General features: G+C 37.4%; 2 protein-coding genes across 7 annotated transcripts in view; one reads left to right on the forward strand and one right to left on the reverse strand.

The window, feature by feature from the left end:
- Window positions 1-15,523, reverse strand: part of KRIT1 (KRIT1 ankyrin repeat containing) — a 41,327-nt gene extending 25,804 nt beyond the window's left edge. Inside the window, exons 1-8 of one of the 5 annotated variants that reach the window (XM_019443294.2) lie at window positions 15,183-15,523; window positions 9,973-10,076; window positions 8,876-9,035; window positions 4,567-4,659; window positions 3,351-3,480; window positions 1,408-1,651; window positions 1,114-1,229; window positions 739-882 (exon numbers count right to left, since the gene is read on the reverse strand). In XM_019443294.2, coding sequence (XP_019298839.1) covers window positions 739-882; window positions 1,114-1,229; window positions 1,408-1,651; window positions 3,351-3,480; window positions 4,567-4,659; window positions 8,876-9,035; window positions 9,973-10,074 — 989 coding nt within the window. In that variant the 5' untranslated portion in view covers window positions 10,075-10,076; window positions 15,183-15,523. Of the gene's footprint in view, window positions 1-738; window positions 883-1,113; window positions 1,230-1,407; window positions 1,652-3,350; window positions 3,481-4,566; window positions 4,660-8,875; window positions 9,036-9,972; window positions 10,079-12,349; window positions 12,370-15,034 lie in introns of those variants that run through there. The other 4 variants (XM_019443293.2, XM_019443292.2, XM_019443295.2 and 1 more) reach the window with 4 other exon arrangements.
- A 48-nt stretch (window positions 15,524-15,571) lies between these two features.
- ANKIB1 (ankyrin repeat and IBR domain containing 1) overlaps window positions 15,572-17,617 on the forward strand; it is a 143,795-nt gene continuing 141,749 nt past the window's right edge. Inside the window, exon 1 of one of the 2 annotated variants that reach the window (XM_019443299.2) lies at window positions 15,572-16,089. The gene's annotated coding sequence lies outside the window, so the exon portion shown is untranslated. The remainder of the gene's footprint in view (window positions 16,090-17,617) is intronic. The other variant, XM_019443297.2, reaches the window with a different exon arrangement.

The raw sequence follows: 17,617 nt of genomic DNA on the forward strand, positions 1-17,617 counted from the left end.
AAAAGAAAAAGTGGACATTTAACAGGCAGTGAATAATGTAGGCACTTCTTAAACTAGCCAAGGAAGTTCACTTTCAACAGTAACTCAAAAGCAGCTTACCCATAAGAAATAATGGTAAATCACTTCATTACATCCTTTTTAGAGAATAAACTATAGCTAACACTTAAATACTGTAATGAACACAAGTTCACAGTGAGTACAAAGAGTTAATAACCCCAATCTTGTGAGTTAATTCCGCTTTAAAAAAAATAAAGAATGGAAGGCTTTGATTCTAATGAAGGCTTTTGGGAGTTTCTTGATGCCACGGTTTTCCAAAGTACTAAATGGATACTTATCTAATATGATCAACATCAAAACATAAGTAGTTACCTCATGTAAGTTTCATAGCAAGAGAAGAGTAAAACAAACATTTATCTAATACAAAACAATAGAAATTACAAGGGTGAATAAAGGACCTACTGCTATATAATGACACTTGCTAATGATTAGCTATTACACAGGATGACCTGGTAATGCATAAGAACACCAATGATACTTTTCTCATGGGGCAGACCTTGTAATTCTGAACAGTGGTATGTATATATAGTAATCAGATATCTAAATAGAAAGCTCATAAGGCAAAAGTGGTAGAGAAAAAGGAGCCGGAATGAGAATAGTCCTGAAAAGAAGCACTAATGTTTATAACTAAAGATTCATTCCTTCTAAGAAAAAAAAAAAAAAAAAAAGTAATCCATTTACCAGCATGCATAATGAATGGGCGCCCAGTGGTCACTATCTAATTGGTTGACTGAAAATCTTTCATTGAGAAGACGGTTTAGTAATTCTGAATCTCCTTCACAGGCACTTCGATGGAGAGGAAAGTCATCTACCCACTGTCGTTCCCTAATTATTAAAAACAAACAATTTTTTTTTTTATAAAGCACTTTTGAAATTCAAACTGTTTCAAAACAAACATGATATATATATGAAAGCTTTGGTCACTTAGCAGCTGCAAACTATATCATCTATGCAATGATTACATTGCATACTAATTGCATATATCATTTTAAACAATATTTTAACATTAGAATGTAAGTTTTAAAAAAGCAATGTGGAGTAAAACCAAAACAGTACTTGTCTTCTGTGACACTGCTCATGCTTCTCTGCCATTTTTCTTGTTTGGGAATTTGGATTTTTGAGTAGTCTGGAGCTCCTAGACCAAAGTATGGATTTATTACCACTTTATCTACCTAAAATGGGAAAATAGAAAAAACAAAAACCCCTTAAGAGCTTCAGATACTTGGCTTTAATAGACATAAATACAACTAACTGTATATGTCATCTAACAGGTATATTTACCTTAGGAAAAAATTACATTTGACATAAAATGTCTTTTGAAACCAGAGCCAAAATTCATTCAACTCTTACCCGGTTCGTATATTGAAGATCTGATCCAAACAAAGGGTTGTAAATACAGGTATCCGCTTTCTCTAGGGCTAACATTTTACTCTTTATTTCTAGTGCACTGTAGCCCATATGTAATGAGTTTTCCATTTGACCTGATTCAGTAGCATATGCAGGGTTTATGACATTAGTTTTTATCCGCTCAAGAGGAGAAGGCCGGAATAAAGCTGGAATAAAGTGAGATTGTGCATGGCGTTCATCTAACCACCTGGCAAAATAAAAAAGAAGAGGTAGTAGAAGTATTTGTTCAAAAGTGAAGATGAAGAAAGTAGACCATCCAACTCTGATGTGTGATACATTCTTTTTTTTTTTTTAATTTATTTATTTTTGAGAGATAAAAACAGAGCATGAGCAGGGGAGGGACAGAGAGAAAGAGACACAGCATATGAAACAGGCTCCAGGCTCTGAACTGTCAGCACAGAGCCCAATGTGGGGCTTGAACCCACGAACTGTGAGATCATGACCTGAGCCAAAGTTCAGTAACTGACTGAACCACCCAGGTGCCCCTTAAAAAAAATTTTTTTTTGTATTTATTTTTGAGACAGAGAGAAAGCACAAGTTAGGGAGGGGCAGAGTGAGGAGACAGTATCTGAAACGGGCTCCACACTGACAGCAGAGAGCCCAATGTGGGGCTTGAAATCACAAACTGTGAGATCGTGGCCTGAGTCGAACTCAGATGCTTAGCTGAGCCACCCAGGTGCCCCCTATTGTGTGATACATTCTAATATCACATTCAGATTTTTATAATTTTTAACTAGTGTTAAGTACTTCATTTAGTATTAATAAAAGTTTTTGTTAATAGACACAGCAAACTATTTTTAAAGATGTTTATACCAGGGTACCTGGGTGATTCAGTTGGCTGAGCATCTGACTCTTGATTTCAGTTCAGGTCATGATCTCACAGTTCGTAGGTTCAGTCCCCACATGGGGCTCTGCACTGATAGCATGGAGCCTACTTGGGATTCTCCCTCTCTCTCTGCCCTTCCCCCACTCGTGCTCTGTCTCTCTCAAAATAATTAAATTTTAAAAAATGCATATACCATTATAATAAAACGCCTTTCAAAAAACATGAAGTACTTTTAAGATCTGAACCATTGAGATGTAGGTGACATTTGCTCTGTTGTTACAGAAAGACAAAGGCATGATAGGTTTAAACAACTTGTCTAACTTACTCTTGTCTACTCTCACTCAGAGTAACTCAATACTAAATCTGTCAGAACAACTCGAGGAGCCATTTGGCCCACATTAGGGAAAACAGAAAGAGAACTTCAGTCAATTGCGTATTTAACTGTTTAAAAAAACAACTTTTTTTTAATGTTTATTTTTGAGAGAGACACAGAACACGAGCAAGGGAGAGACAGAGAGAGGGAGACACGGAATCCAAAGCAGGCTCCAGGTTCCCAGCTGTCAGCACAGAGCCTGACACGGGGCTCGAACCCATGAACTGCGAAATTATGATTTGAGCTGAAGTCAGATACTTAACCAACTGAGCCACCCAGGCACTCCTAATTATTTTTAAAGACATAATTAGTTCTATTGAACTACTGCAGTGGAGGAAAGATGGAAATAAGAGATCTCGTATAAAAGCAGGAGGGAAAACAAAGGCAGTGGTTAACTCAACTTGAAAATTAAAACAAAAAAACAAACAAAAAAAACCCCAAATCTAGTTTTAAATCAAGGAATCTTAATCCTTCATCCAGGCAGTCTTTGTCATTTTTGGAAAAAAATTAGCCCATTGTAAGCAAACCAGGAAAATCCTGTCTTTGGAGCTTTTCATTTTTATATTTTACTTCAAAAACTTAACATTGTGTTACATACATATTATTTGCTTCTGTTCTAACAGAGCTAATTTCTACTATGAAGCTGTATTTGGCTTATTAAAAAATATTTTTAGTGGTATTTCTTACTTATCCAAGGCTATTAACATCCTTGCTGTAAGTGTAGCAAAGTGACTGCTGGATTCACTACAGACTCGCATAATATCTTGTAAGCAGTAAAAAATTGGGCATCCTGGAGTGTATGTATATTTAGTATTATCTGAAAAAGAAAAATGAATAATGTCATCACATATAAGGTTTACAATAACATATTTTTCATTAAAAAAACAGTTAAGTGTAACATGAATTGTTTTAGATTTGGATTTAGAAGACCTTGATTAAACTGATGACCAGTTCTGTGACCTTATCCACTTGGAATTAGAAGACCTATATTCTTAGAGGATTGCAGAAGTTGTTTCCTTGTTTTCTTCCTTAACAATGTAGCAAAACTCTGATTAATAACATTTCCAACACCATTTAAAATACTGTACTTCTTAGTCTAAGTATGACTGGGAAAAAATATATATAATTGGAATGCCAGAGCTGGCTAATAAAATATGTGTAAGTACTATGTTAGCAGCAGGCTGATGGCATATCCCCACTGGGTCATTAATTTATCATCAGTATTATTACTGCCTTATAGGAGAGTAGTACTCTAAAGTTTCCAAAGTGATCTTCACACCTAATACCTTAATTAATTCTTCCAGCACAATGAACTTGGGTAGGAGCAGATACCCATCTTACAAACAGAGCTGAGGCTTAAAGAGGTGATTTGCCCAAGAGCACAAAATTAGTAGGCTACATGTTCTGCATTGAAATTTAGTAATTTTTCAATTATTCCAGGATGTCAAGGGCTCAAATTTTTACATTTGATCTAAAGTCTTTAAATAATACCGATACTGTTTGTTGGGCAGAATATTTTAGAACTGTTATTAACACCTTCTTATGCCAGATAGGTCCTGATGATAGTCTGATAATTTTCCAAAATAATGAAATATCTATTTCTAGTCATATCCTTTGAAAAATCCCTTATAACCTGAAAACTTTTTATTTCAATTATGGCTTCCTTCCTCACTTCTGTATTCTATTTTTAAAACTAGAAACAAAAACATTACTGTTTAGTCCAGAAGGCTGAATATTACTTTGAAATCAAAACATCTTTTTTTAAGTTCTACTAATTTAAAAATACGTATTTTACAACAATATTAGAATAGTAACTATGAATATAAATTCCTAAATTCCTCAGGAGATTTTAACTTAGTGTCTAAAATATATAAAGATCCATAAGGTAAATCTTAGACTTTACCTTTGACAACTGATGGAACAATAAATAATGCTGCTTCTCTGCCAATTTTCTCTCCATCCAGAGGAAATTTCTTCATTAGGACCACTCGTTTTCCTAACCATTTGATTAAAAAAAAAAAAAAAAAAAAAGGTCTTTTAAATTTTATAAATTACCTTGAGAATTAGAAAAAAATACTTTAATTCCAATGTAGTTAACATCTAGTGTTGTAGTAGTTTCAGGTATATAATATAGGAATTCAACAATATCATGTATTACTTAATGCTCATCAGGATAAGTGCTCTTAATCCCCTTCGCCTATTTCACCCATACCCCCTAGCTACCTCCCCTCTGGTAACAACTAATTTGTTCTCTATATGTTAAGATTTTGTTTTTTTAGTTTATCCCATTTTTTATTTTTTGAGAACTAGAAAATTTTTTAAAAGGCAGCATTAAAAGGAGTTAAAATATAAAAACAGCCAATTTTATTATATGCCCTAATGAAAAATCTTAATCCTGATAATAATGCAAATTATTCTGTGCACAATCAACCAGTAGATTCATGGTCCTGGTCTTGACTAAAAGAGAAGCTTCCTATGTATAGCAAAGAAAACTGTCCTGCTAAAGACTGACAGAGCAGCTGAATAGCAAGGCACCCTGCAGTCAAGAGCCATATACAGTACTTCCTCATTCAGCTGAGATACAGATGGGAAGAATTTTACTATGATCTCAGGTGGATAAGGAGGGTGGTATATGTAAGTTGCAAAGTCTTAAAGCTAACACTCAACCTCCACCCTCAATGTCAGTGTTTATTAAAATCTGATTGGGCTACAAACTACTACTGTATTCTGAATTGTAACCTCCATTCTTAGTGTTTTTCCAGATTTGGCCACAAGGGGGCTATAAATAATAACCTACAAATCGTGCCCTCTAAAACCTCTCATCTGGACACCTTTGCCATGATTTTTGTCAACTCTTCCAATTTACCCACTCCAAGATACAGAAACTTGTTCCTGACCCAAGTAGGAAGACTGACTGGATACCTTCTATGGACAGGTAGATAATCTAAGAGTTCAAGCAGCTTCATTTATTCACAAAATACTGGAGTCAATATATGTGATTATTATAGCCCCCAATTATTTTACAAATTGGACATGTGTACAAAATATAAGTGTTACATAGAGGATAACATCTAATAAATTTCAGAGGCAATTTCTTTTGTCTAGCTTGAGGTCCTGTCCCACTTTATCTTTCCTATTTTGCTGCATCCCTAAACCCAGTTCTGATCCATTGTTTAATTGCGTACTTTGCAAATGATAGATGTAATGATATCTGTTGTGGGGAAAAAATAAAAGCACTGACTACAAGTTGGAAAATGAAGGTTCTAGTCCTAACTCCTCCACTAATGGGAGTATGACCTTAACGAGTACTATCCTATGTCTGCATTTCCATTTTACAGATGTGAAGATGACCATATACCAATTCACAGGACCAATTTAAGAATTTCATTAAAGGCCACCTGGGTGGCCCAGTCAGTTAGGCATCCAGCTTCAGCTCAGGTCATGATCTCTCCATTCCCGAATTTGAGCCCTGCATTGGGCTCTGTGCTGATAGCTCAGAGCCTGGAGCCTGTTTCAGATTCTGTGTCTCCCTCTCTGTCTCTGCCCTGACCTTGCTCATGCTCTGTCTCTTTCTCTCTCAAAAATAAATAAACATTAAAAAAAATTTTTTTAAGAATTTCATTAATAAGTAGGTGTGAAAGTGCTTTTATAAACGATATATAGCACTGCACAAAAAATTAAGGTATAACCACTGCTATTATAAAGTCTTTGTGATTTACATGTGATGCTTGTATAAGGAATCCTCTTACTCTACAAAAATATTTCATATATTTAGAAAACTCAATACAAAAAGTATAGTCAGGATGTGGTATGGCTTATTATAACTAATATAACTAGTTAGGTTAAAGTTCGCCATTTTAATTTCTCTTATTAAAAGCTCCTAGAGGCGCCTGGGTGGTTCAGTTGGTTAAGCGTCCAACTTCAGCTCAGGTCATGATTTCACAGCTTGTGGGTTCAAACCCCGCATCAGGCTCTGTGCTGACAGCTCAGAGCCTGGAATCTGCTTTGGATTCTGTCTCCCTCTCTCTCTGCCCCTCCCCTGCTCATGCTCTGTTTCTCTCTCTCCATTTCTCTCTCTCTCAAAAAATAAACATCAAAAAAATTTTTTACATCTCCTGGAAAATCTTCTAAAAGCACTACCCATTTCTCTGGGCCAGAGGACATCTTTGTTAACAATGACACCACTCCATCCCCCTTCTGGGTGAATGGACGGAGTGGCAGAGTATGGCTAATTCACATAACAAATTATGACTCCTCTGTCTTAGCTCAAATATGTGATCTGGATATATGTCTCAGGAATTTGATCTCAGGATCAATCCTGATAATTACAACAATTTGGCAACAGTAGAACAAGTCTAGATGAAAATTTATCAGAGAAGTTCAAGACTAAGGTAGAAAAGACTGACAAATTTGTGGCGTCCAAAAAGAGCCTTTTATGTGCCTTCATCACCAACAAGGATAGTCCCCTTTTTAGCTAAGATCAATTTCTAGATCATTTTATTAAAAAATCAATCTGATGATTAGGGAAAGGAGATCTCTTTAAGGGACTTAGAATATGTATCAGAGATCTATAAATTTATGCAGTAACTTATTATAACTGAGTTGTAAGGCCTTAGAGCCTCTACCCTTCAGGCCCTCTTAGGGAGATTACCTATTAGAAAGGTAAAATATGGGAGCACCTGGGTGGCTCAGTTGGTTGAGCGTCTAACTTTGGCTCAGGTCACAACCTCATGGTTCACAAGTTCAAGCCCTCCGTCGGGCTCTGTGGAGACAGCTCAAAGCCTGGAGCTTGCTTCAAATTCTGTGTCTCCCTCTCTGCACCTCTCCCACTCATGCTCTGTCTCTGTCTCTCTCTCAAAAATAAACATTAAAAAAAAGGTAAAATATGGTGAATAATACTCTAAAAATTATGAATCAGAGGCTTACAGTTCAACTGTCTCTAGACAACAAATACCCAAAATAACTAATAACTGAAACCACAGGATTCAACCCTATCTCTGCAACATAAATAGTCTCTTTACTGAAAACAGATGAATTAGACAATTTCTAGACAGAGTAACAGAAAAAAAAAAACACTGCATAAGCTTTAAAAAAAAAAAAAGGCACAGAGAGGTATGCCTTACCTCATCAACAACTGTTTTCAACAGCTGTTTGACTGAAATTGGCTTTAGCTTCTTAATAATAATGCCTGAATCTTGGACATAGTTTATAATTTTTGTAACTTTTTTTTTTAAACATTTATTCATTTTTGAGAGACAGACAGAAACAGAGCATGAGTGAAGAAGAGGCAGAGAGAGACACACACACAGAATCTGAAGCAGGCTCCAGGTTCCAACCTGTCAGCACAGAGCCCAACATGGGGTTCCAATTCACTAACCACGAGATCATGACCTGTGCTGAAGTTGGACACTTAACCAAATGAGCCACCCAGATACCCCAATTGGTTAATTTTTAAACAGCTTCCTTATAAATAAAAATTGTAGTTCAAAGACACTTAAATTGAGAACTATATTTCTCGTAAAAGTGATTTGAATTTTCTCTTAGTTTTCAAGGCACCCCTTGGTTTCCTATCTCTACTGAACAAATCATTAACACTGCAACTTATTTAAATATTTTTCAACTTAAAAGAACATTACAGTCAAGTTATTTCTTGAAGGGCTTTGCTACACCTTAAAAAAAGTTTTCTGAGTCTTTTTCAAGCTTTTTTCTTTTTTTTTAATGGAAAGGAACATAAAAAGAAATTTTTTTTTTTTTTTTTTTTTAAAGATTTTATTTTTGGGCGCTTGGGTAGCTCAGTCAGTTAAGTGTCCAACTTCAGCTCAGGTCATGATCTCACAGTTCATGGGTTCAAGCCCCACATCAGGCTCTGTGCTGACAGCTCATAGCCTGGAGCCTGCTTCAAATTCAGTTGTCTACCTCTCTCTCTGCCCTTCCCCCGCTCCTACCCTGTCTCTCTGTCTCTCAAAAATAATAAACATTTTTTTAAAAAATAAAAAATTTATTTTTAAGTAATCTTTAAACCCAATGTGGGACTCGAACTTACAACCCTGAGATTAAGAGTCACACACTCTAAAACTGAGCTATCCAGGCTACCCAAAGAAATTGATCTTAATATATTTTTAAAAATATCTTTCTCCACAACCAGTTGAAGGAAACTGTATTAAAAAAAAAAAAAAAACAAAGAAAGAAAAGGAAAAGAAAAAGTTTCCTACCTCTGATACCCTGGTTTGCAGGAGAAATTGGTTTGGTAGTTTCTACTACATAATCCAATATGCCTTGTGTTACTTCACTGTTGCCTTGAAGTTTAGTTTCCAATAAAACTTTCTTTCTCTTTTTTTTCTGTCCTTCAATGGGAACTTCATGCAACAAAATCTTAGATGAGAAAAATATTAAAATTTAAAATAAAATTTACTTGCCCTAGATTATAATAAGCCAACAGTCTTTCTTAACCCTAGCTTCATATTAGAATATCCTGGGAAGCTTTTAAAACAATAGCAATTCCTAGCTTCATCCCAGACCTATTAAATCAGCATGTGTGGGGAGTGGGGCCCTGGTAGTGAAAGTTTTAAAGTTCCCCAGGTGATTCAACAGTACATTCAGGATTGAGAACTGGTAAGCCAGAGCATTACTGAAGCAGCAACCTCCTGAGAACCTCTGCAATATCCTTTAATAGGTTTCAGATAACTAACCTTAAGAAAGCAATTTAAGCTAGAGAAATTAGCTGGAGTTAGAAGTATTTTATGATGCCTAGAATCTGTCACATAGAAGAGATAATTCTGTTTTAGGTTTTGTTGTTGTTGGGTTTTTTTTGGCCTCAATCACGTTTATTAGTATATGTAATACAATTCCGGACTACAGAGAAGTAACTTAATTGCCTAAAACTTTAACTAAAGTTAAAAAGATATTTTAAAATGAACTGTTAAAAAAGAGTTCTTTGGGGAAATAACCAAGAACAATATTTACATTGGAACTTGGAATAAGCTGACTTTTGCAATGTTTTTTTTAATTTTTTAGAGTCATTTCATAAATTGTACTTTTTAAAAATTAAATCTATACATTATAAAGAAAACACAAATGACTGCCTTTAATATCTAATAATTTACACCTATCAATTAAAAAATGGTCACAAGGCATGCAACAGATAAGCAGACGGTGAGGAGCAGAGATTTTAGAAGCATCAGTTCTACTTTTCCAAGATCTAGGTTGTCAACCAAAATTCAGAGGATATGAGGAGACTATATATGTAAATGAAAATAACCAAAAATGACATTCAATGGTAGCAAATCAAATGTTAGTAACTTGTTCTCACTTCATAGGACTTAGCTCTGTATTCCCGAGAATTGAGACTGGCAGTATTCTTTGGACGAATAACAGCAACATATGCATCTTCTATGTTTTCTGGATTTCCCATTGCTTTATAAAACAAACAAACAGAAATCCTCTGAAATACTAAAAAACACATAATCAACATAATCAGTTTGAAAAACAATTTCAAAAATAACGTGTTTATTTTTCTATCTTAGAATATATATACTACCTAAAAGGCAAACCAGAGATGATGATCTTACCACTGAACTATTCAAAATCTTAGCTTATAATTTTAAGATTTTCTCATGTTCCTTTTTTCCTTTTCTGTGAAAAAATTTAATGGAGATAATAATTTTGTATGTCTAAACTGTGTAAGAATCTGCCTTTTGGACCTAAAAAAAAAAAAAAAAAAGATTATAAAATGTCTTATAAATACTAAGCAAATAATGACCTGAGATAATAATTCAGAATTCTACACACTTATTTTCTATAAATTACACCAGTAAATGTCATATTGTTAAAAGCTTGGAAGCTGGAAATAGGCAGCTGCCATTGACATTCTCTCCAAAATCTTTAGAAAGAACTTCGATATTTGACATTTGGATTAGCTAAAATATACCTTACAAATTTTCTTTGGAGATGCCTAATGCAGAATCAAAAACACTTGGTCAGTTGATAAAATCTTTCTGATGATGATTTAAGAATCTTTTCCACTTCCATTATCAATTCCCTAGATAACTCCAACTTTTTCTTCCAAATATGTATTTTACACATGCACATGCACATGCTTGTGTGCACACACACACCTTTTCCCCAGACTAATTTAAGTATCCACTGGTGAATTTCCAAAAAGTATTTGAATTTCAAGCACTTTCTTGGTTGTTTAAAAAAAAAAAAAAGACACTGTGTTGTGAATACATTGTATAACATATGTAGCATAATTACACAAACCTTTTTTTCTGTTAAGCACCTAAAAGAGAAATCAAGTAATCCTTAATCTTCTAGACACAATATAAAATAATCAATTCCTGTGCTTATAAACTTCCATTAAAAAAATGGGGAGGGGTACACCTGGGTGGCTCAGTCGGTTAAGCATCTGACTTTGGCTCAGGTCATGATCTCACAGTTCGTTGGTTCAAGCCCCACGTTGGGCTCTATGCTGACAGCTCAGAGCCTGAAGCCTGTTTCGGATTCTGTGTCTCCCTCTCTCTCTGCCCCTCCCTCAAGCGTACTCTATGTCTCTTTCTCTCTCTCTCTCTCCCTCAAAAATAAACATTTTTAAAAATCTAGGAAAATGCTTTATTAATACTCATAATTTCTCTGGAATATATAGTACTACACAGTCCACTCACCTTTTAAAACATAAACAAATGTGATGTAATAGAAAAAAGGCACAACCATGAGGGTTACGGTATTTTGTTTTTATATCATTTAATGTTAACATATCCTCCAAAGATTCTAAAAATTGATTTTCAAGAAATATTCATACTTGAATATTTTAAATACACACATTTTCAGTGACATGAAAAAAGAAAACAAAGGCTTAATTAAGTTAGGAAAAGAACAAAAGTTGTTAACATATCAAGGCAAAACTGCTAAGGCAGAAACACATGCAGAGGGACTGGAAAAGAATAACTTGAGCTAAAAAATAATAGAGAAAGGTATAACTACAGTTAGTAATATGTTTAGACTGAGTTTTAGATAAAAGTTCAAGTGACTAAGTATAGGAAATAGGTGACATTTTGTTATGGCTCGTTCTATTCTGAAAAATGCTTAGGTATAACTGATAATGTTCCAAGCGATAAGGTCTTACAAATATATAGAAGTGGTTCTCAACTAAGGGTGGTACCCTACCTGGGATCATTTGAAAGCATGTAGGGGCATTTCTGGTTTTCACTTTGGAAAAGGGGAGGTGTACAAATGCCATTTAGTCCCCATGGGCAGGCTTGTTACATTTCTTTGCTATTCCAGAAAGTTCTGTTTAACAAAACATCAAAAATACTTTTTTTTTCCCCCAAAGGAATGATTTTCTTTTAGGTTTATTTATGGGAGAGTGAGACGGGGGGGGGGGGGGAGGGAGACAGAGGTTTATTTATGAGAGAGAGAGAGAGAGAACAAGCTGGAGAGGGGCAGAGAGAGAAAGGGGACAGAGGATCCAAAGCACAAAGCCTGCTTGGGATTCTGTCTCTCCCTCTCTCTGCCCCTCCCCGACTCTCTCTCTCTCAAAATAAATAAACTTAAAAAAAAAACATTTGCTATATTGAGTACAGATGAACAAACTAGAGCCTTTTACGCCGGAGAAGAAGAGAAGATTCAGTATGTGAATATGGGTATTGCAAATTTAGTAAGCAGAAGTCAAAGTTGACAAGATGACTTACCAGTTTACAAAGTACACGCTAGTAGAAATTACCAGCAGTGGAAACAAAAGCAAAAATGAACTGCTGGGACCTCATCAACATAAAAAGCTTCTGCAGAGTGAAGGAAACAATCAGCAAAACTAAAAGGCAACCGACAGAATGGGAGAAGATATTTGCAAATGACATATCAGATAAAGGGTTGGTATCCAAAATCTATAAAGAACTTACCAAACTCAACACCCAAAAAACAAATAATCCAGTGAAGAAATGGGCAAAAGACATGAACTTTTCCAAAGAAGACATCCAGATGGCCAAATGACACATGAAAAAATGCTCAACATCACTCATCATCAGGGAAATACAAATCAAACCACAATGAGATACCACCTCACACCTGTCACAATGGCTAACATGAACAACTCAGGCTAACAACAGATGTTGGTGAGGATGCGGAGAAAGAGGATCTCTTTTGCATTGCTGGTAAGAATGCAAACTGGTGCAGCCACTCTGGAAAACAGTATAGAGGTTCCTCAAAAAATTAAAAATAGAACTACCCTACAAACCAGCAATAGTACTACTAGGTATTTATCCAAGGGATACAGGTATGCTGTTTCAAAGGGGCACATGCACCCCAATGTTTATAGCAACACTATCAACAACAGCCAAAGTATGGAAAGAGCCCAAATGTCCATCAATGGATGAATGGATAAAAAAGATGTGGTATATAGATACAATGGGGTATTACTCAGTAATCAAAAAGAATAAAATCTTGCCATCTGCAACTATGTGGATGGAACTGGAGGGTACTATGCTAAGTGAAATTAGTCAGAGAAAGACAAAAACCATATGACTTCACTCATATGCGAACTTTAAGAGACAAAACAGATGAACATAAGGGAAGGGAAGCAAAAATAATATAAAAACAGGGAGGGAGACAAAACATAAGAGACTTCAAAACATGAACAAACAGAGGGTTACTGGAGGAGTTATGGGAGGGGGGGATGGGCTAAATGCGTAAGGGGCATTAAGGAATCCATTCCTGAAATCATTGTTGCACTATATGCTAACTAACTTGGATGTAAATTTAAAAAGAAAATTAAATTAAAAGAAGTAATAAAACATTTCACTTATAAAAAAAAGGAAATTACCAGCAGTGATCAGAAAGTATATCTTCATAAGTAAAAACCAAAAATTGGGATGTCACGTTATGTCTCTGTAAAATGTTCCTGACACAGAAAATGATCCCCTTTCTTCATCCCTAAACAATGTTTCTCAATCTTTTGTTTAACTCCCGTCAATTTGAAATAACCAAACCAAGCCAAACCCACAAAATGTTTCTATTCACATAGTTGAAAATCACTGAGAAAGCATATTTTTTATCCCCACCAGCCAAAGTGATTTTATCAAGTTGTCCTTAGGTTTTGTTGCTTTCATTTTCTCAATATAATGCTTAATATGTTTTTAAAATAATGTGAATAACACTTACAATGCTTACTATGTACTAGACATTATGTTAAATGCTTTACATACATTAATTCATTGTTCCCCCCTAAACCTGATGAAATAGGTATTATTACTGTTATCCCCATGTTACAGGAAAAAAGCTGAGGTAGAGTAGCTAAGTTATTTGACCCTTCCCTATTCTCTTGGAACAATTCACTATTTTATAGCATTATAACGTTAAAGAGAAGAGATGGCAACTAAATTATCAGTAAGAATTCCTCCATAGGGATTTATTGACCATAGAAATCTCATCCTTTTGCTAAAAAGAGAGGAATTATTAATAAAGTAGAACAGAAAATAGCCATTGGTGCTACTTCTAAGTAAGCTTGCTTTCTCCTTGTCCCTCCCACCAATTCTAATCATCACTTATCAAGGTCAACAAGTGTCACTGATAATTTTCAAAGACTTTCTTTCTGTTAAGTGGCATTCCGTTCTGTAACTTAAGATATTTAATAATCTTCAAATTGCTTTTGAAGGCAATTACACTAAATATGGCTAATACAGAAGGAACTAAGTAATACTGACATTGGGAACCAAATGAAATCCTACAGTGAACACCAATGTTACTTAAGGTTATTTGGGGGAGCATAATTTCATACATAGTGTACTAAATATGCTGTGTATCAGCTGCCACTATAGTTCTGCAACCCAATATTTAGGTGAACCAACTAACAGTAAAGCATGGTGTGAGGGCTGGAGAAGATCATGGAATGAATCGTTTTTATACTTTTTTGAAAACATATTTGAATTTTTGTCATTTCCCCCAAATAAGATGAGGCCACCAAGGCAGTTAAGAGACTATAGATTCAAAGAGAAAGAAACATTTGCAAACAAATTGTGAAGGCGCACAAGTTCTCTAAGCGAGTCAGAAGGGAATGGGAGTGAGATCCTGAGTTAGGCCAGCTAGATCAATGATTTCTTTTGAAGATAAATACACCATAAATAAAAAGCAGAGAAAGCCCAAAGCCTCAAAAGATAGAAGTGTTAAGAGGTTAGATGAGCTGGAATGACAAGTTGTGAATCGCCTCCCCGAAATGACAAAAACAAAAACAAAATCTCCAACATTCTGCCAGATTTTTCCTCCGCCACCACCCAACGTCTACTACCGGGAAAGGACGTGCACGTCTCTTTGCTCAAAGAGCTGCCACCCCCAGAAGTGGCTCTGGCCTCTTTGTTACTACTTTTAAGAAATAAATTCCTTGCCTGGAGAAACTAGATGTGGAGGTAGTTCAGCCTCCCACCTCTGTTTTCCCTCGCGGGAATCTGGTTCTCGCTCCTCCTCGTCTCACCCGTGCGGGCGGCCGAGCACTTCCAGGACCTCTACATTCAACTCACTGGGTGGGACAGTCACCTGCGGGGCGGGGTGCTGTCACCGCTTTCTCATTCCTCCTTCCTTCTCTTTCCCAGCAGCCAGGCCTAACTTCCTGTGACAGGAAAACCCTCCGTAGCCACCAGAAGCCTCCTGGAGTGTTCGGCCGCTCTTCCCAAAATGCGCCTCAAGCGCTCGAGTCTCTGGACTCGGAGAAACTCTTGCCGCCTAGTTCTTTATTGGCCTTCCCTCTACTCGGACCTCAGCACCATATCACACTCTCCCGAAAGTAAGGGTTTCCAGGTCTTCAAAAGCCTTTGATTTCCATATCGCCGCTACCGGGGCGAGGAAATCACTTCCGGGTTTATGCGCCTCGCAGCGTCGCGGTTGGCGACGGAAAAGCTTCCGGGTCGACGGGTTAGCTGCTGCCGTTCCTGCTGCTTCCCGCTGGGGCTGCGGGCTGTCTGGTGCTGGTGGTGCCGGCGGCTCGAGGACGGGGGTGGCAGCGGCCGGCACGCTAGCGGCTGAGCCGGAGGCGGGGGTGGGGAGGAGGGCGGCCCAGGCTGCGTGCGCGCGTGCAAGGCTGGAGCATGAGCCGGACTTGACCGCGAGGCGGAGGCAAAAGCCACCGCCCCCTCTTCCCTTCTCTTGAGTGAGGCGGCGAGGCGGCCAGAGAGGGATGGGGGGCGCCCGCCCAGTCTGAGCCTCGTCGCGGGTGCCTCCGTCTCACGCAGCGTTCCTCGCGGGCCTCTAGTGCGCACCCTCGGCCCCAGCAGCCTCTGCCCGGCGCACTCCGGCCGGCGAGGAGGGGGCACCCGCCTGGGTGGGTGGGGCGGGAGGGTACCTGAGGTCACCTGCTCGGCGCGAGAGGCTGAGGCGGCCACGGCTTTGGCAGAACTGCAGAGCTTCGGGGTCCACCTGACCCTTATCCTCAGCCCGGGAAGTAACCGTAAGTCTCAGCTTCACCATACGAATGTGTTTGAGATTATCTCAATCCTTTTTGGGCTCTGAGTTCGGCGCTGCCTAGTCCACGCCCTCCCGGGTCTCTTACAAATGTGTCTCCTTCCTCTTGTGGAGGATTGTACCTCCGCCTGTCCCCATCCTTGAATAGGCAACAGCCTCTGTTGGTCCCATGGGGCTTTTCTCCCAGTGAATTTGCAAGTCTCCGTGGCACGTCCCATCCTCGTCCAGATGCAGTTCCTTGTCCCTCTGTCCTCAAAGATCTGTGTTCTCCCCCTTTTTCTATCTGTATCCCAGACCTCGCAGCCTCCCCCGCCCATCCTTTAAGACGTGGAAAGCCACGGGTTGGGCAAATCTCGTGAGCTAGAGGGTCTTGAGTGGATGGGTGAAAGTGCTCTGTAGGGTTGTGATGGGCGGGGATAGGTGCAGATAGCTCTATGGACCTTTATTTTTGCAGCGTCTGCCACCAAAACAAAAGGATGGGTCTCTCCTGGACCTTCATTCCTCACCGTAACTGTGTATAGGCTCTTTTCTGTGCATTACTGTTTGAGTCGCAGGAGATTGGAACTACAGCTGTAATTAAGCATCTCCTAAGGAGGTTTTAAGAATTAGTCTCAAAAGCTCTATTCACACGGAATTTGCATATTAAACAATCTTGTATTGGAATGAAGACCCTTTCCAGAAGAGCTTTGCTAGTAGATCTAAGAAATGAACGTAAAAACAAAAGTCTGATGTTTCAAATATGTTTTTTCATGTCTTTAAGTAATTTTTAGTGTTTTGGATTTACATTTAGTTCTTAATTTATGAAGTATGTGTTTGCGTTTGTTGAAATAAATTTTGTATTGGAAAGTTTTGCATTGTCAGTGATTAAAAAAAGTGATTTTTAAAGATCATGTCAGATTGTATTGGTAAGATATTATTTTAAGTCCTTAATTCCAGAGAGACCCATTTTTACTGATTTGGATCAGCCACCTACAGATATTACACATTTTGGCCCCTATGACCTTACTGCTTCTTAGTGTAAAAAATAAACGAAATGTTTATTTCCAGATTTCCGGCTAAGCATTTTTTCTCTTCAAAATTTAGTTTGCTTTCTAAACTACCACTGCAGAACTTTCCAGAAATTAGATGAAAAAATAATTGTAATATTGTCAGTGGCCTTCATGCTTTTGACACTTTACAGGGCACTGCAGGAAGCAAATAATAATTTAAGAATAATTTTTCTCTGCATATTGCAGGTTCCTTGTTACTATTCTGTAAACTGTTCTGTGATGTAAACTGGTAGCTTTGTCATTTTTTTTTCCTGAAGACATAGTCATTTTGTTAGGAAAGGTAGATGTGTTTAATGATGATTTTTATTGTTGTTTTCAAAACCTTCTTCCAGCAATTGATTTTGGATTATTATTTGATTTGTAACTTCACATTGTTCACAGATTTTAGTTTGAAGTAGGCTCAGAAGATGTAGCTCCAGCTGTCTGTCTAGAAGTGTACTTTACTGGCTTGTTTCAGAATCAAGC

Source organism: Panthera pardus, unplaced genomic scaffold, assembly GCF_024362965.1.
Source record: "Panthera pardus isolate Hobbes unplaced genomic scaffold, ASM2436296v1 HiC_scaffold_8, whole genome shotgun sequence".
Taxonomy (NCBI): Eukaryota; Metazoa; Chordata; class Mammalia; order Carnivora; family Felidae; genus Panthera; species Panthera pardus.